We start from the raw sequence: 20,372 nt of genomic DNA, 5'->3' as shown, positions 1-20,372 counted from the left end.
TGTACATGCTAGTAGCTGTGACAGGTCCTTTGCGTTGACATTTGGTGCCCCTTTTCTCAGTAAACCAGCTGTGGGGCTATCTCTTTAGGTGTATCTAATGTGTGTGTCTAATATGCTGCAGGTTAAACACCTAGAGGTCAGCTGCTCCTCCATGGCTGATGACATCTGTAAGAAGAGTGCCATCATCGAGACCTATGTCATGGACAGCAGGATAGGTAACCATCTGTCTGTCTCCTTGCCTTGTTGAACTGGTTTTCCCTTCCTTTTAGATGCTTGTTTTTCACTGACAGGAATATGTATGCCTACATTATAGTTTGTCTATTGAACTGTTATGTACAGTGTAAAGCCATCTAAGATTTACTTGAAAATGGGATCATTTTGTCTGCTGAAATGTAGCCCACCTAGGGAGTTCAGAGTTCTTTCGCTCTTCACTCAATTTATTTTGAATCGTGAGTTTAAATCCTCTTAAGGATCGGACCCTTTTTTTCAATTTTCGCCTAAAATGACATACCCAAATCTAACTGCCTGTAGCTCAGGACCTGAAGCAAGGATATGCTTATTATTGGTACCATATGAAAGGAAACACTTTGAAGTTTGAAATGTGAAATGTGAAATGAATGTAGGAGAATATATCACATTCAATCTGGTTAAAGATGATACAAAGAAAAAAACAGCATGTTTTTGTACCATCTTTTGAAATGCAAGAAAAAGGCCATAATGTATTATTCCAGCCCAGGTGCGATTTAGATTTTTGCCACTAGATGGCAGCAGTGTGTGCAACGTTTTAGACCCAATGAACCATTGCATTTCTGTTGAAAATGTTGTATCAAGACTGCCCAAATGTACCTAATTGGTTTATTAATAACTTTTCATGTTCAAAATTATGTGCTCTCCTCAAACAATAGCATGGTGTTATTTCACTGTAATAGCTACTGTAAATTGGACAGTGCAGTTAGCTTAAATTCTTGTTAATCTTTATGCCAATATCAGATATGTCTATGTCCTGGGAAATGTTCTTGTACAGCCTCATGCTAATCGCATTAGCCTACGTTAGCTCAACCATCTTGAGGGGGCTCACAAATCCTGTAGAGGTTAAGGTTGACTGTTGAACCAAAACCAGAGAGCGCTCAAAGATGAGTTGACTCTTATTCCAGTACATCTTGTTTCATGTCTTGAGGGTAAAACTATACTGAACAAAAATATAAACACAACATGTACAGTGTTGGTCCCATGTTTCATAAGCTGAAATAACAGATCCCAGAAATGTTCCAAATGCACGAAAAGCTTATTTCTCAAGTTCGGTGCACACGTTTGTTTACTTCCCTATTAGTGAGCATATCTCCTTTTGCCAAGATAATCCATCCACCTGACAGATATGGCACATCAAGAAGCTGATTAAACAGCATGATCATTACACAGGTGCACCTTGTGCTGGGGACAATAAAAGATGTACAGTTTTGTCACATAACACAATGTAAAAGACATCTCAAATGTTATAACCCGGAAGCCAGCCGCACCAATGTGTAGGAGGAAACACCGTACATCTGGCGACTGTGTCAGTGTGCACTGTGCCCGGTCCTCCACAGGAGTCGCTAGTGTGTGATGGGACATGGACATCCCTGCCGGCCAGGCCCAGCCCCTATCCCGACGACGCTGGGCCAATTGTGTGCTGCCCCATGGGTCTCCCGGTTGCGGCCGGCTGCGACAGAGCCTGGACTCGAACCCAGAATCGCTAGTGGCATAGCTAGCACTGCAAAGCAGTGCCTTAGACCACTGCGCCACTCAGGAGGCCCCAGATGTCTCAAATTGAGGGAGCATGTAATTGCCATGCTGACTACAGAGATGTTGCCAGATAATTTAATGTTAATTTCCATACCATAAGCCACCTCCAACTTCGTTTTAGAGAATTTGGCAGTACATCCAACCAGCCTCACAACCGCAGACCACGTGTAACCACGCCAGCCTGGGACCTCCAGGCTTGGGGTGCTGCTCAGGAGTATTTCTGTTTGTAATAAAGTCCTTTTGTGGGGAAAAACTAATTCTGATTGGCTGGGCCTGGCTCCCAATGGCTGTGCCCCTGCCCAGTCTTGTGAAATCCATAGGTTAGGCCCTAATGAATGTATTTAAATTGATTGATTTCCTTATGAATTGTAACACAGATTTTGCAGAGTTTAAAATATATATTTTTGTTCAGTATAGAAACAGTATTTTACTGAAAAGAACCCATGCTAACAGCTTGCATAAATAGCTACTGTCCCACTCTTTCACAGTAGGGAAGTTATTCAATTCTATTATTACATTTGAACCTGTTTCACTGTCTTGCTTTTTTATAATCCACTCGTAAATGTTTCACCGGTGCTATTTATAATAATTCTATTTTAAGTTTGCCGTTATTGGAGCGCTCAGATACACTTTGTTCAATCTAATAACTCTATGATCTGAGCTGTGGGCTCTGCTTAACATTTTATGAGTTTCTCTTTAAAGATTGGGGTGTTTTAGGCTGGCTGTGTTTTTAAGATTCTTCTGCACCCTGTTCTGCTGCTCTCCTCAACCAGATTAGCACATAACGTCCCCTCCATATTATCCTGCTTCTATGATAATCCATGAGGCATGGTTTATAGTTTGGTGATAATTGGAACCCCATTACCATATGGAACTGGCAGAGTTTACAAAAAATGCTAGAATGAAATATGATTACTTTTTAGGATTAGCACTGTGAGTAATGCATTTACGATAAGCATGCTAGCTGTGGTGTTTAGACACGAGTAAAGACAAAGTTTCACAAACTCAAATCAAAATAGCAGTTTTTGCAGATCCTAAATGTCAACGATAGCGACATTTCACGTTAAACCGATGTAGACGGGGTATGAAATGTACCGTAAGCTTTGGAATGGAGACGTACCTGGACTTGTCTGTAGTGCTCAGACTTGTCTCTGTCTGACTGCCTTCCTCGTAAGCATGCAGGCACTCAAGCTCACTGATATCGTCAGGCTTTCGGGATAGAGCTGCACTGCACTCAAAGGGCACCCTCAAGTGTATGCCTTTTAGGAAAGCACTATTCCAAAAAATATTTGGAAGTAGTTCACTCTTGAATAAAACGCTCGTTAACCCTCATAGGTCGTATTCGCCCTATCCCATAGGCTACGTCAAAGTTAATGTTTTCATTAGCATTTTCTTTGTAGATGAGGTGCCCTTAGCTGTAACTACTACAATGATTGAATTAATAAGACTTTCATATAGGCCAAGGCATACAGAGTTTACAGCTTTGGGCTGGAAGGGACAGCCTTTCTGAACCTAGGAATGTGTTTACGCCACACTGTTCTAAAACACTACAACGTTTAAAGATTATAACTTTGAACATTTAGCTCACATATTGAAATGCATTTTTTAATTTGTCTAATGCGTCCTTTCCGTGCCTCCTCTATAACCCAGTTAAAGGAATCTCAAAGAGAGAGCGAGAGAAATGGGGAATTGGTTGTTTTGGAACTGGTGCGTTGTCGGAATGCATGAGGCCAATGCATCTTTCATATTCTTTAAAAGTAAGCTAGACCACCGGCAACGGAGAGGGATGTTCTGTGACTTCAGCAATACTGCAGTAGTCTAGTGTTTCAAAACTCCATAAAAAGAAAGGCTCAAACACAGCAGATACAAGTTTCTCAAAGCAACTTGTCTTTCAATAGGGATTTTTTATTTATTTTTTTGCCAAAGGAAAGACTGCAAAACTAAAATTGAATGCCTTGAATATGAACAGGCTTAGATCATAGCAGATTTTTCATTGGAGATAATTCAATGAAGTAGAGTGTAAAAACATGCCAATCTATGTTTACTTCCATTAGGCCTACTAAAGAAGTTCCATGGTCTGTAGTGCTTTCTGTCTCAGCGCTGAGTGGAGGTTTAATAAAGAAATAATCTTCCAAAGGACCTAATCTCTTTCCACAGTGCTTGGCACACGCTCCTTGACACTGGTTATGTCCTAATAGCCGTACTTGGGTTCTAAATAGTAGGCTTTTTGGGTATGCGAAAATGACAACATCAAATCAAAATGTATTGGTCACACACACATATTTCTCAGATGTTATTGCGGTTGTAGAGAAATGCTTCCTAGCTCCAACAGTGCAGTAGAATCTAACAATACACAAATCTAAAAGTAAAATCATGTAGTGTTATGGTATGACATTTCGAAAATGTAGTATGCTTTAAATGCCAGCATGTCATACTCCATTTTGTCTTTTCATCTAGTAAAATTTGCTGCACTTGAGGAAGATAATCGTCTTTACAGACCCACTTGTGTTTGACAACACCTGATATTCAAAGAAGGGGATGGGCTGCACCAAAAATGAACGTATGGCGGTATAAGGCATTGTCAGTATGAATGAGCCTAGTATGTTGATATTTGTGGCTTACTGCATTCATTTTTACTAAACAGTACATTCTAAATAGTATGTAGTACAATTATTACAGTATGTTTTAGGCTGTAGTAGACAATAGATTTTTGGAGGAGTGTTGCATGGTTTACTGAAACTTTGGTATTTTTACTTTCAGTATTTCTGTAAAATGTGTGTCATGTTATCTACTGATTTTAGGATCAAGTCTGTCACCGCAGCTGATGTCCCCTTATAGCATGCGCTTACCGTGACTGCTCCACTTTAGTCATTGTCAGCTCTATTCTGTCCTGAGGAACCACTGCACTCACTGGGAGTCTGGGCTGCATCACGTTAGCTCCCCACTCATACTGTCTCTATTCTGTCCCGAGGAACCACTGCACTCACTGGGAGTCTGGGCTGCATCACGTTACCTCCCCACTCATACTGTCTCTATTCTGTCCCGAGGAACCACTGCACTCACTGGGAGTCTGGGCTGCATCACGTTACCTCCCCACTCATACTGTCTCTAGCCTGGCCTGAGGAACCACTGCACTCACCGGGAGTCTGGGCTGCATCACGTTACCTCCCCACTCATACTGTCTCTAGCCTGGCCTGAGGAACCACTGCACTCACTGGGAGTCTGGGCTGCATCACGTTAGCTCCCCACTCATACTGTCTCTAGCCTGGCCTGAGGAACCACTGCACTCACTGGGAGTCTGGGCTGCATCACGTTAGCTCCCCACTCATACTGTCTCTAGCCTGGCCTGAGGAACCACTGCACTCACTGGGAGTCTGGGCTGCATCACGTTAGCTCCCCACTCATACTGTCTCTATTCTGTCCTGCGGAACCACTGCACTCCCTGGGAGTCTGGGCTGCATCACGTTAGCTCCCCACTCATACTGTCTCTATTCTGTCCTGAGGAACCACTGCACTCCCTGGGAGTCTGGGCTGCATCACGTTACCTCCCCACTCATACTGTCTCTATTCTTTCCCGAGGAACCACTGCACTCACTGGGAGTCTGGGCTGCATCACGTTAGCTCCCCACTCATACTGTCTCTATTCTGTCCTGAGGAACCACTGCACTCACTGGGAGTCTGGGCTGCATCACGTTAGCTCCCCACTCATACTGTCTCTATTCTGTCCTGAGGAACCACTGCACTCACTGGGAGTCTGGGCTGCATCACATTAGCTCCCCACTCATACTGTCTCTATTATGTCCTGAGGAACCACTGCACTCACTGGGAGTCTGGGCTGCATCACGTTAGCTCCCCACTCATACTGTCTCTATTCTGTCCTGAGGAACCACTGCACTCCCTGGGAGTCTGGGCTGCATCACGTTAGCTCCCCACTCATACTGTCTCTAGCCTGGCCTGAGGAACCACTGCACTCACTGGGAGTCTGGGCTGCATCACGTTAGCTCCCCACTCATACTGTCTCTAGCCTGGCCTGAGGAACCACTGCACTCACTGAGAGTCTGGGCTGCATCACCACTTATGCTGCACAGAAGTTAACACACTTGAATAATGCAACACGGCATGTAGAAATGTTGAAACTGTTAATTACTGTTCGCAATGTCCACCATTACAGGATAGAACACTCGACAGTGCAAGAAGATACTGGTAGCATCCAACTTTGTAGGCTAACTTTCCTTGCTCGCTTACTGCTGAAGCTGATATCAGTTCACTACCCCTAGTACCTTGTTTGTATTATGCAAAATATTGCTGATTTCAAAGCTGATTGTGACCAAAAACTTTTCATTCACTTAGTCGGGGTTCAGACCCAGGGCCCCGAGCTTAATGATGAGTTTGGAAGGTACCATGGTGTTGAAGGCTGAGGTATAGTCAATGAACAGCATTCTTACATGGGTATTCCTCTTGTCCAGATGGGATAGGCCAGTGTGCAGTGTGATGGCGATTGCATCGTCTGTGGATCTATTGGGGTGGTAAGCAAATTGGGGTGGTAAGCAAATTGAAGTGGGTCTAGGGCAGGGGTCGGGAACCTGTGGCTCTTTTGATGATTGCATCTGGCTCGCAGATAAAACAAAATATTCTCACTTTTTATTTTTTAAATTTTATCCCCTTTTCTCCCCAATTTTCGTGGTATCCAATCGCTAGTAATTACTATCTTGTCTCATCGCTACAACTCCCGTACGGGCTCGGGAGAGACGAAGGTCGAAAGCCATGCGTCCTCCGAAGCACAACCCAACCAAGCCGCACTGCTTCTTAACACAGCGCGCCTCCAACCCGGAAGCCAGCCGCACCAATGTGTCGGAGGAAACACCGTGCACCCGCCCCCCTCGGTTAGCGCGCACTGCGCCCGGCCCGCCACAGGAGTCGCTGGAGCGCGATGAGACAAGGATATCCCTACCGGCCAAACCCTCCCTAACCCGGACGACGCTAAGCCAATTGTGCGTCGCCCCACAGACCTCCCGGTCGCGGCCGGCTGCAACAGAGCCTGGGCGCGAACCCAGAGACTGGTGGCGCAGCTAGCACTGCGATGCAGCGCTCTAGACCACTGTGCCACCCGGGAGGCCTAATCTCACTTGTTTTAATCCATCCATCGATTTTTCACTGCTCATGTCCTGTTCAGGGCTGCAGGAGCAATTGTCCATTATTTTTAATTAAATGAAACTGGCCTACGTTGGCCGTTGCTAGGTAAAACAGGTAAACGCCTCCTTTTGAATCAGTCTGCTCAGTCATTAGCTCAAAGCTAACCCTTCGACGAAGAAGATGGCGAAAAGAAAAAAAGATGACGAGTATCTAAACATTTCAGGACGAGTGGACCAAAGAATTCGCCTTTGTGGAGAGAGCAGGTTCTGCGGTGTGTCTAATTTACAATGACAAAATTACATCGATGAAACGGTCGAATGTAAAGCGGCACTTCGACAAATTCAGAGGCTTATTATACTGACATTTAGTTGAATTCCCTTTTAAAATATATGGCTCTCACTGAAATAAATTTCCAAAGTTTTTGCTTTCATGGCTCTCTTAGTCAAAAAGGTTCCCGATCCTGACACCCTGGTCTAGGGTGTCAGGTAGAGGTGAAATCGCAAGACTTCCGGGAACATTTTCGAAACCGACCAGGCCGGGGTTTGATTCAATTCGACGCGAGACAACCGTTAGACCCAATGTGTTTCTGTCCTTGAGCTTAGCTAGCCATTGTCGACATCACATCTCTTCCAAGTGTGCTCAGGATTTCTATTGGAGAAATCTTCATACTGCACCGGCTTTGCTGAAACTGTGTTAATGATGTCACGGGTCTTAGACAGTGCTTTTATCATGTAAGAGATTGCTTATTCTATGCTAATCAGTACAATAAAATAAGTCTCAAATGGAAGGGAAACATATTTTTTTTCTTCATCTGAAGCCCCATGAAATCAGCCAAACTGAGCTCAATAACTTGATGCGTGCACACACTCTTATTGAATATACATTAATCTGTATTGTGCGTAGGCTACATATTGAGTTGCCCAGTTTATCATTAGAGATTTACCATTCAAATAAATGATTACCATTTATGTTATGTAGTTAGATTTTTTAAACCAATGTCAAATTGATTGTATAATTTGATTCATTAATGCATACATTCAAAAATGTAATGTAATTATATTGAACTCTATCTGTCTGGACTAAGTGCCATTCTGTAACAGGCTACTGTTCCCCCCCCCCCCCCCCCCACCCCAGGGTATTGTTTTGGTATTTTCATACTAAACCTGGTATCGAAGTAAAAATGATGGTATTGTGACAACACTATTTCGGGGACACTGATGCCAGTTTACAGAGGGGTGGCGGTAGGATCCGTAGTACCTCCTGTAACAACCTTGGTTTAGAACCACAAGATGATGGTAATTACTGTGTTTCACACAGTCATCCCCATTTAGAGGAAGTTGGTTAGACTTCTTATCCCCTGCTTATAAGAGAAGAGCTTTCCCTTCCACCACTGTCTGTGTGCTTTCCTCCTGTTTTAATTTCATGACTGACTGATTTAACATTTTAATGCCAGGCTAGATTCCATTACGGCCAGTTTCTTCTAATTGTAAAACTGCTATAAAGGCTGAAGGTCTCCAGTAAACAGCAGGGTGAAGAAAAAAGCATTTATTTTTCCGATATTTTTAAAGGGAAAATAGGTGTAAGATATGAGAGCTAGCACAACTTTTTTAGTTTTTTGGGGGGGAGGTGGTTCTTGCTTACATATTGCTACTGGCTAGTTGCATGTTTTCATTTAGCTGGAGTGATGGCAGTATTTTAGTCTATTCAAATACTGCATTGTGTAAAATTTTTACAAGGTTGCTAGTGAACATGACTTGAAATATTTTGAGGCATTTTATGAGGGTGTTTTGTCACACTTGTTAAAAACACTTTAATGTTGCTAGATATTAACATGTTCACGTCTGTCAAAGGAGGGCACCTGAAAGCAGACACTCAACCTGATGTTTATGGCGAAGGTGCATAAAGATGGAGAAATTCAGATATGGCGTGCGTCTTTGTTTTAGCACTATCGACAGACTTTTTTTAAACTACGGCGCGAGGCATGGTTCAATGGGCCAGTAAATCAGCACAATTGTTTTTTCTAATTGCCGTTGTCTTGGAGCTAGAACTGGGATAATCTATACTGTTCTAATGCCAGTACAAAAGTGAGCGGAATGTACACTGAACAAAAATATAAACTCAACAAAGTTTTAATGAGCCCGAAATACAAGATCCCAGAAATTTTCCATACACACAAAAAGCTTAATTCTTTCATCTTTTGTTCACAAATTTGTTTGCATCCCTGTCAGTGAGCATATCTCCTTTTTGCCAAGATAATCCATCCACCTGACAGGTGTGACACGTCAAGAAGCTTATTAAACAGCATGATCATTACACAGGTACACCTTGTGCTGGGGACAAAAAACCATTCTCTAAAATGTGCAGTTTTGCAACAGCACAATTCCACAGATGTCTCAAGTTTTCAGGTAGTGTGCAATTGGAATGCTGACTGCAGGAATGTCCTCCAGAGCTGTTGCCAGATCATTTTAATGTTAATTTCTCTACCATAAGCCATCGCCAATGTCATTTTAGAGAATTTGGCAGTACTTCCAACCGGCCTCACAACCACAAACCAAGTGTGGGCGAGCAGTTTACCGTTGTGAACTTTATAAACAGAATGTCCTATGGTTATGTTGTGGGCAGGCATAAGCTATGGACAGCGAACACAATTGTATTTTATCGATGTCAATTTGAATGCACAGATACTGTGACAAGATCCTGAGGCCCATTGTTGTGCCATTCATCCGCAGCCATCACCTCGTCTCAGCATGATAATGCACGTCCCCATGTTGCAAGGATCTGTACACAATTCATGGAAACTGAAAATGTCACAGGTCTTCCACGGCTGCATACTCACCACACATGTCACCCATGTTTGGGATGCTCAGGATCGATGGGTTCCAGTTCCCGCCAATATCCAGCAATTTCGCATAGCCTTTGAAGAGGAGTGGGACAACATTCAACAGTCTGCTAAGGAGATGTGTTGTGCTGTGTAAGGCAAATGGTGGTCTCACCAGATGGTTTTTAAGGTATCTGTGACCAACCGATGCATATCTGTATTCCCAGTCATGTGAAATCCATAGATTAGGGCCTAATGAATTTATTTCAATTGACTGATTTCTTTATATGAACTGTAACTCAGTCAAATCTTTTAAATTGTTGCTTGTTGCGTTTTATTTTTGTTCCGTATACCATACGGCGAACTTATCAAACAAGGCATTTGTGTAAAGTACATGGGGGCCGCCATCTTTATGCACCTTCGCATCCCTATAATGATCATACAATGGCCATATTTACAGCCAGACATACTGTGTAATGTTAGTGTAGCTATTTCTTGGTTCAACAACAGAAGACCGGGTGGGACAGCAGTGGCAAATATCTTTGGTAAATAACCTTGCTCCCCCCCATAACAGCATCTGAGAGATCCGCAGAGAAGGCTGTGTAGGCCGTGGGAAAATGAAGAAGAGCCTCCAGAAAGCAGGCAGTAGGGCCCTGGTGCTAGATGAGAGCTGACATTAGCAAGATATAAGTGATTCAGGGTGCAGACATGCCTGAGTGAACCCAGCACATATTCAATAATGCAGCAGCCGACTGAGACCTCAGCCCTGCTGGTGAGATGGGAGGCGCGCACAGTAATGTTACAGTGCCTGCCAGGCTGCCTACCTGGTCAACACAGTCTACTGCTGTCTGTCTGCTCTGCTGCACCTTGCGTCATAACGTAGTCCCACCAGCAACTAAATGACACCACATCATGTTCTTGTAGCTAATGGTAATGTAAACACTTGTGCTGCTGTAAACTGGTGGTGTACACAGTGACAGTTCTTTGATTAATCATTTTTCAAATGGTTCCAACTTGCTTTCCTCAGCAGATTTTGTTCACTGAGATCTTCCACATCTTATGAAAGGGCTTGATGGATAATGATTCACAAACTCTCCACACGTTACCAGCATGTTGATGAACCATCTCTGAATCAGTTCATTGGGCTTCTGTGGAGGAGCACACTGGCACTCCGTTCTACTTCATTTTTCCATGTATCTCTATCTATCAGTTAGTGTAATGGTGGAAGTGTCTTGACTTGATGTGTAAGACTGCAGTCTGGTGATGGAGAGTGTAGTAGGGATTGTGGGAGTTGGTTAATCGAGCAGTCAGGTACAATGCCGCAGTCGTGTGGGGAGTGGGACAGGGGGTTTATTTGTAGATGAGCTTCCTCTCCTGGCTAAGTGCTCTTCCCTGTTGGAGAAGTCAGCTTGGGTAAGTTTCCTACTGCTGCAGTCTGTAACCCCTGCCTCTCGCCTAGTATTGTACATGGCTGCTCCCACTGTGACGTAGCCTCTAACCTTTTCATCCAACACTGTTTGTTCTGCATGGAGAACTCCAGGAACGTCACAACCTTCTAGAATGTTAGGATATGAGTCCGTTATAAAGCAGCATACAAGTTGACGTTTATAGGTTGTAATTAATAACAATAGGTTAAGACTTGGGAAATGTGTTGTCAAATTACTTGATGGTTATTCTATTTTCTGAACCTGTTAATGGAAAACTTGTCTTGGGATTGCTCCGCACAAAGTCGTTTTATAATGATGAAGTTGTTTTAAGTGAGCATTGAAAATCTCTTGCAAACGAACGATTCATCACTGGGAATGACACCTGTAATGGACGAAGGGGTACATTACAAGAAATGAAGCATACACTTTAAACAGGCAGGGCTACATTTCTATAGATCTAGCTTGTATTTTTCCTGTCAGTGTTTCCACTTAGCACACTGTGATCCTGTGGGAGTTGAGAGCAGGCAGGGCTGCAGTTAGTTGTAGTGACTCTGTGGCAGCAGGCAGGGCTGCAGTTGTAGTAGCTCTGTGGTGGCAGCCAGCCACGGCTCACTGTGTTGCTTCAGCAGTTCAGTAGCAGCAGGACCACTTAGACTAGTAATGTTACTGTTCAACCATGTTGGCATATCAGTGCACTTCTGCAGCACACTGCTCTTAGGGGAAGAAAGATCTGGAAGGTTTCCATGATTCAAGATGAGAAAAGCAATTGTCACCTATTAGGGAGACTGGTGTTTTTTTTCAATGTCTGTAGAATTCTTCCCATACCAGGGCAAAGTAGAATAACTGTTTTACTACATTTTAGTCATTTAGCAGACGCTCTTAACCTGAGAACGACTTACAGGAGTAATTAGGGTTAAGTGCCTTGCTCAAGGACACAGACAGATTTTTCACCTAGTCAACTCCTTTCGGTTACTGGTCCAACCCTCTTAACTGCTAGGCTACCTGCCGCCCCTGACTAGAGGTATCATTGGTTAAAGGGAGTTGAGAATGTCTATCTTCCATCTGTGATCTCAGCCTGGCTTTCAGCATCAGCGAGCCGGTGTTGCAGATGTCAGTTTGGGTTATGTCATTCTGCTCTGAGTCAACGGAGCCTCCCCTCACTGCACTCAGCGCTAGTCCCAGAAGAAGAGATGCGTTTGGAGAACAAGTACATCTAGGCTATATTCATGTGTAGCTTTAGAGGTTTGTTTATTTTATTTTTTATTTGTCAATTAAGTTAATTTCTTAGAAGAATCACATGAATGTAAGGGTGACCTTTTTTAAAAGTCAGGACCGTAGCATTTCTGTACTGTATTATCGCAATGAAAGAAAGGCTGTCTAATTTGTGTTGTTTACTGTCTGTTTGCACGGGTGAGTGAAATGCCAAGCATAGCATGGAACAATAAAAGCAAGGCAAGCCTACAAGATCAGCTTAATCCTTAAGGGTTGGAACTAATGTTTCCGTTGACAATGTGTTGTCACTTACTCTGCCGAGCTTGCAGCTTTTTCTTGATAAGACCGCTGTTCCTTTATTAGCTACAGCACTAAAACACAATATTGATTTGTCACGGTAAACATTTTTTTTAAAGACACATTTCCGAAGTGTCCCGTATGAATTGTGCGCCCGTACAAAAGCCGCAGAGATTCAGAGAAAGTTGGTCTTAACTTCTGCTCAATATGGGCTTGATGTTTTTAGTGTCAGATTGTGAAAAGTGATCTTGATTGGCTGTGCCTGCCCCACAAAGTGTATACTGAGCGACAAATAGTGTCATTTACAACGTTGGCAGCCAAGGCAGTTCAGACGATCACTGCGCTCGTCCTGTGGAAAACCCTACTTAACATGGCGACAGTTCAGCAGGGACCCACCTGACTAGTCATGGCCAGAGGAGTACTGTGCAACTTTCAAGAGGTGACCCTTGTGTCTACAAGGAGCTGACAATGTCACCAACTCCCCCAATAGAAAATATGTTCTCAATGAATCACACCATAAGCTTGTCCAGTTACAATATCACGCCAATGACTGCTGCCATGATCTTTAGGTAAAGCCAACTGCGTTTAGGGTGACAGTTGCTCAACTTTCATGTTTCATTACATAACTCGATTTCAGTCCTTTAACTTAAACTTCCAGAAGCTTTTGAAATGGGAACACTTTGTTTGAACCTGCAACACTTTAGAAATGGGTATGCCCTAGTTATAATAAACCTGAAAATGTTATGCTTTAAGTCTTGAACTGCACTATGGGTACTCTAGAAAACGTAAACTCATTATCACACGTGAGGTTCAGTATTTTATCTCGACTGTCGTTGTTTGGCAACATGTATACCTGTCTTGTAGACCAGCTGTAGCGTTGTTGTTGTTGTTTGAAATGCTATCAGACGTGAGGAACAGCTTCTCATCAGTCAGACAGATAACTGCTCCAAGGCCTCGAGTAAATTGTTGAGCGGTTTGATGATCCCTAACCAGGGATCTACAGCTGGCTGTACCCCACCCTGAACAGACTGACTACAATCCATATATAATGGAGCAGCTGACATAATGTTATCAAGGCAGGAGTGAGATTCTCAAGTGATTGATGTAGGCTAATGGATGGATGATACTGCTGCATTTTAAAACATTAATCATGTACAACATTGTAACCAGTGTAATTGAGCTTGCAGACCACCCGAGAGGTGGGACAAGTACTGCATTGAGCAGAGAAGCGTAGCACTGCCACCACCTTTGTTTTAACCGGTATGGTCCAGCATCAGTCTTGGATCCACCAGAACTCAACACAGATCCAGTACCTTGCCTAGTTAAATAAAATAAAAAAACTTCAAGTATTCAAACGCCTTGACTTTATCCATATTTGTTGTGTTACAGGCCAAATATTATATTTTTTTTACATTGAGAATTTTGGGCACTGGCCCAGACACAATATACCCCATGTCAAAGTGGAATATTATACTTTTTTGGGACAAATAATACAAAATTAAAAGGTTAAAGTATTCAACCCCTTTGACGAGCCTAAGTACGTTCAGGAGTAAAAATTTGCCTCCAGTTGCATGGACTCACTCTGTGTGAAATAATAGTGTTTAACATCATTTTCTTTAATGACTGCCTCATCTCTGTGCCCCACACATACAATTATCTGTAAGGCCCTTTAGTCGAGCAGTTCCTCACTGCAAACACAGATATAACCACAAAGACCAACGAGGTTTTCCAATGCCTTTCAAAGAAGGGCACCTATTGGTAGACACAGCAGACATTGAATATCCTTTTAGTATGGTGAAGTTATTAATTACACTTTGATGGTGTATCAATACACCCAGTCACTACAAAGATACAGGCTTCCTTCCTAGATCCGTTGCCGGAGAGGAAGGAAACCGCTCAGGGATTTAGTGACTTTAAAACAGTTTATTGGCTGTGATGGGGGAGAACCGAGGATGAATCAACATTGTAGTTAGCCCACATTACTAACCTAGTTGACATGGTGAAAAGGAAGCCTGTACAGAATAAAAATATTCCAACACATGCATCCTGTTTGCAACAAGGCACTAAAGTAATACTGCAAAAAATGTGGCAAAGTAATTAACACTGTTGTATTCAGGACAAAAATGTATGTTTGGAGCAAATCCAATACAACACATTACAGATTACCACCACCCATATTTTCAAGCATAGGGGTGGTTGCATCATGTTATGGGTATGCTTGTAATTGTTATAGACTTGGGAGTTTTTCAGGATAAAAAATAAATGGAATTGAGCTAAGCACAGGCAAAATCCTAGAGGAAAACCTAGTTCAGTCTGCTTTCCACCAGACACTGGGAGATTAATTCACCTTTCAACAGGACAATCTAAAACACAAGGCCAAATCTACACTGGATTTGCTTACCAAGAAGACATTGAATGTTCCTGAGTGGCCAAGTTAGTTTGGACTTAAATCGGCTTAAATCTATGGCAAGACTTAAATGGTTGTCTAGCAATGATTAACACTAATTTGACAGAGCATGAATAGTTAAAAGAATAATTGGGAAATATTGTACAATCTAGTTGTGCAAAGATCTGACTTGCCCAGAAATACTCACAGCTGTAATCGCTGCCAAAGGTGATTCTAACATGCATTGACTGAGGGGAATGAAAACTTACGTAAATTAGATATTTCTGTATTTAATTGTCAATACAAAAAATATATAAAAAATTATGTTTTCACTTTGTCATTATGGGATATTGTGTGTCGATGGGTGAGAAATAAACATATATTAATCGGTTTCGAATTCAGGCTGTAACACAACAAAATGTGGAATAAGTCAAGGGGTATGAATACTTTTTATGAAGGCACTGTACAGCAAACAATTCTATTTTTACTAGAGACATACAATTTCATAAGATAATGTGGATTAGAGAGAAGTCCTGCTCAATTCCTGTAATCCATTGAACATTCATACAACAATGATTCACATTGAAAGAATTGCATGTGTCTTGTTACAAATAACAATGTTCATTAGATATAATTCATGGGCCAGTTATAACTAGGGCCCTAGGTTTTTCCCTGGGTTTGTCAAACACTCTAGTTCAATGAAGCATGCCGGAGATTGGTATCCTTTAATTGATTTGTTCCCCCTCTCCCCTGCAGCACATGGTGCACATGGTGCAGTGGCGGTGGCCAATCACGGGGGCCAGGTGGGGGGCCATGGACATGGTCTGGGCTCTGTGCTCCGGGACCTGGTGAAGCCTGGGGACGAGAACCTGCGGGAGATGAACAAGAAGCTGCAGAACATGTTGGAGGAACAGCTGACAAAGAACATGCATCTACAGAAGGTAGGCGGGGGTTGGGGAACCGTTGCTGTTGAGGGTGGTGGTCATGCTAGTGAATTAAATGGTTTGTGTTCCGTAAACACATTGGATGTGTTTTAAGTGGTTCAGAACCTGTGGACATCCCTGGGGCCTGTAGTTAAAGGGTGGGGATCCATACCAATGACCACTGACTGGGTGATGTGTGTGTAGTCAGTGTGACTGTGCGTGTGTAGGTGGCATGCCTGCCTGTGTGCTGCTGTCGTCCAGCTCTGAGACTAGCGCACCGTGGGGGGAGTATTCATCACAGGCCAAGGCGTGGGCGCTCCTTAATGTTCAAATGGTTTTCTATGCAGAAATAGAAATGGGTCTCCTCCAAGCAAAGCATGGTGGTGCAGTCTCATGTGTTTGATGGGATTACAGTGTGGTGTTTCTATCTTCATGCAGATTTTTACCTCAGAACACGAACCTATCAAATGTCTCCTGGCCTTTTGATGAACTATGGTGAAGTAATGGGTGGGAGGGCTCTTTCCACTGTCCATACTGAGTGGTAACTGACCCTGCTCTGTTTTAGTGTTGCATCAGTGATACTGTGAGATGTCTGTGTTTTTAATATTTTGTGTGTGTGTGTGTGTGTAAGCTGGTTAGCTACAGTGAGGGGGTGTAGTGCTGTAGTCGGTCTTGGAGACAGTCTGGATCCTTGGCTGTGTGGTGTGTAGGAGTGCTGCGTGCCCATGGGGAGTTGTAGGTTACACAAACACCCGGCTTAAACCTTGGCTTGGAAGACACCCGAGAAATCTAGGATGGGACTTGCAGGCACTCTGGCTCTGCGTAAAAATAAAGCTAGGCTGAAATTCTGTTGTCCTTTTCGATATCCAAAATGAAGAAATATACACCTTTTTTATTTATAGACAGCCAATGATCCTCTTTGACGTTGTCATCGTAAAATATAATAATTTATGCATGATACATTTTCTGAGAACTTCATGCATTGGTTTTATGCAGATAGGAGCTCAATTACAGTGCCCAAAAATATGCCAAGGGATAGACTGTATTAAAAATGACCCATCCAAGAATGAGACATGGAGAATTGTCATTCAGTCACAAAGCCTTTACATGGCAGCTGGAAGAAGTGGCTGCAGGCTCTTACATGAGCATCCCAACGCTGGTGGCAAGTTGTACCATGCTTGTTAACAGCAACATAACGGTTTGCTTTTATCCAAATTTAAATGAGAAAAATCTTGATCTGATTAAACACTTAAGAGGGTGCTCAAGGGGAGAGCAACCATGTGTAGCTGCCCCCATCCCTCTCCTCCTCCTCTGCTAATGCCTCTCCACCCACCCCCTTCCATCCCTCCTGCTACCAAGCAGCCCTTCAGGCATGGGCTCCTAATCATGCACTAGAACATGATGAAGCAGTGTCACAGCCCACCAGAGCAGAATGACAGGGCGCTGTAGCGAAAGTGCAAGACGGTTGTGTTCGCTACTGGTGAACCTGCAGATGGGCAGGCAGGCTCCTGGTTGCCCCCATCTTCTCTCTGGATTCCAGGGGCGGCGGCGGGCAGCGAGCTCATGAATATTTAGTGCCTGTTGGGGCCGCCAGCCCAGAAACAAACAGGCCTGTTAATATTTCATGGCTCTTGCTTTAGTGAGCACGCAGAGGATAGAACGTTGGCTTTTTATGGGAGGAGATTGCAGCTGAACCCGAGTCCGTCTGTCTAATGGCTCCCCCGCACCCTCCACGCCAAAATTGTCACTGTTACAGTTCTTTCCCAACACCTTGAATCAACTCTCTGAAGTTCAGTAGTCCGTAGCTGAAGTATATCAGAACAGAATGGAAGAGGATGCATGATGAAAGAGATGTCTTGCAGTTAGATATGAAGCTGCCAGAAATTAGCAGAGGTTGTTGTTTGTACCCAGCTTTGTGGTATTAAAATAGCAATTTATGTTTTTGTCTTTTTTTAGGATCTTGAAGTTCTGTCTCAGGAGATTGTCCGTTTAAGTAAAGACTCAAGTTATGGAGCTGGCTCAGCCATGGGCTAAAAGACTGGACCCAGTCCCGCCGACCAGCACTTCACTCTCTCATCACCTGTTTCTGTCGCTAATAAGAGATCACTACACATTCATCCATGCTGACTGACTGAACCTCTGGCCGGGAACGCAGAGAAATGGAGAGAGGGGAAGGGGGGGCTAGTTATTTTGCTACTGCTTAACAACTGAATGTACTTATTGTAACACGTCTTGGTTCTTTCTGTAACTCTTGAGAAAAATAGCGTATTGGGGCCTGACTTGTATGACAGGCTGCTCTGTCTGCTCTCTCTGCCGCCCCCACCCCACACACACACACACACTCTGGTGTGCTCTGAAGAATGCAACGCTGGCAGGAAGCAGGATACCAGGAAATCTCTAGGACAGTGCATTACTGGTTCACATCTTCAACAGATTGTTTCATGTTGTGAATAACAAGAGACATTCTGCTTACTCATACAGGGGGGCTTAAGCTGTTGTGTTTTGCCTGTACTCGTATTAATTTCGCTAAACTTCAAACTCTGCAACTCTTGTTTTTTTTGTTGTTGTATGAATCCTGTATATATGAATATGAAAAATCAACTAGTAATTTATCGGTCTCGGAGTTAGAAGTATTGCATATGAATCAAAATTATTGTCAAAGATTTACATCCGGCATAGATTATAGATGCTGTGTCCAGTTGAATATATCTGGGAAAATAGCAAGTATCCTAAAGCCAGTAGTACAGTAATTAGACAAGAACCTCAATAGATTGCATAACCTATCATCTGACTAGCTTTGCGGACTGGACCAAACCACCGGTGTCTGGACTCACTGGGTTAGATCTCTGTGCTCTTTTAGGTTGCACCCAGCACCAGGGCTGTGACTCCAGCAGAGGCACGGATGAGGCCTTGGCTGCTGAGCATCTGCTGTCAACTTGAAAAGGCTGTCCAGGAACTGGCTAGATGCCTGCTTTCAAATGTCACTTTGGCTGCTTTCTCTATCCCCAATTACCCCCCGTGGTTAGATTCGTGGATGTAATTCCGGCTTAACTCCACTTTGATATGTTGTTAAGATATTAGATTATAGATGCACTAAGAAACAGAGGATTCTCTTAGAGAGGATTCATTTGTTTGAGAACTAATCTCCCCCTGGCTAAGTTCTAACAGCAGTGTTGGTAGTCTGAGTGAAACTCTTCCATTCACTCTGGCCAAGCTCATCAGAATGGTCTCTGAGTTTCACATGGAATGGAAACTCATTCCAAATAATTATCTGGCGTCTTTACCCGGCCATTACCGTTTTTATAAGAACTGGACTAGTGTACTGGAGTGACGGTCCAGATGAGGGAAGCTTGGATCATGTAAAGTTGGGCTCTTAGTTTGCCTTTGACTAATTTGGCAAATGTATTATTTGAAATGATTTCTCAACGTGACTGATCAACAGTAGCTTGGCAGATTAAATGTGTGATCGTTTAAGTGAACGTGTGTACTGGTGTTAGCCTTTCACACTTTGAGACACGTTTCCCTTATTTGAGGATGTTTTTACTTCAGACCTCAGTGAAAACTTTAGGAACAAACAGATTGGTTCATTGGAAGCCCCCCCAAGAGTCTTATCTCCTGTCTACATATCTGCATGTCACTAGTTAATGTCATTTCACATTACTTTTATCTTTAACATTTTAAAATTATCATTTTTTTTATAGCAGTAATCTGTGTAATGCTAAGTTTATACAGTAATGTACTCCTACCATAGGCATGTTTGGCGGATGTGTTCCGGAACTTTCTTTGGAGACAAAATGGACTTTGATTCAGATGAGTATATTGGGTATAATAAGTGATACTGTAGATAAGTACACTCTGCACTTTTTCCAATACATTAAAGATTGTGTGCTTTATTTAAATAATCCTGTCCCATTTACTTAAATGTTTGAATAGCCAAACTCGACTGCAGCAAAGTCCTCATAACTACTAACAGATATGATCATTCAGGGTTTTATTAAAAGGTCAAATATACAACCCAGCCCTCGACTGCTTCCCCAGTGGACTATTCCTTTCCTTCAGATGGATGTATTTGTCAACTGTTTATCCAGCTAAATGATATTCATGCAGTGTCAATAAAAATGGCTGTAAAATGTATTCCATGTCTAATCTCTTTGGTGATTTGTCATTTTGGAAAGTAAGAGCAACTTGTTTTCCACCTTCTATTCTCTCCAAGTTAGGATCTGAAGTTATGTTTGCGCTCATGTTTCTGCAGTTGTCAGTGTCTCCCTTAACGTATAGCTCAACACCTCTGTTCTAACACCTGCTGAGTTCATATTGTGTGTAGACTAATATGCTGAAACAAGGACATGTGAGACAAACCACAATCACACAAACATTTTGTGTGATTGTGTTCT

General features: G+C 42.9%; 1 protein-coding gene across 4 annotated transcripts in view; it reads left to right on the top strand.

Moving 5' to 3' along the window:
* LOC129830100 (GRIP1-associated protein 1-like) overlaps positions 1 to 20,112 on the top strand; it is a 43,329-nt gene extending 23,217 nt beyond the window's left edge. For all 4 annotated transcript variants that reach the window (XM_055892328.1, XM_055892327.1, XM_055892326.1 and 1 more), the window contains 3 exons: positions 122 to 215; positions 15,812 to 15,996; positions 17,935 to 20,112. In XM_055892328.1, coding sequence (XP_055748303.1) covers positions 122 to 215; positions 15,812 to 15,996; positions 17,935 to 18,012 — 357 coding nt within the window. In that variant the 3' untranslated portion in view covers positions 18,013 to 20,112. The remainder of the gene's footprint in view (positions 1 to 121; positions 216 to 15,811; positions 15,997 to 17,934) is intronic.
* The last annotated feature ends 260 nt before the right edge of the window (positions 20,113 to 20,372 follow it).

This window comes from Salvelinus fontinalis, chromosome 31 (genome assembly GCF_029448725.1).
Source record: "Salvelinus fontinalis isolate EN_2023a chromosome 31, ASM2944872v1, whole genome shotgun sequence".
Classification (NCBI taxonomy): Eukaryota; Metazoa; Chordata; class Actinopteri; order Salmoniformes; family Salmonidae; genus Salvelinus; species Salvelinus fontinalis.
This window is presented reverse-complemented; position numbering and strand designations above follow the sequence as displayed.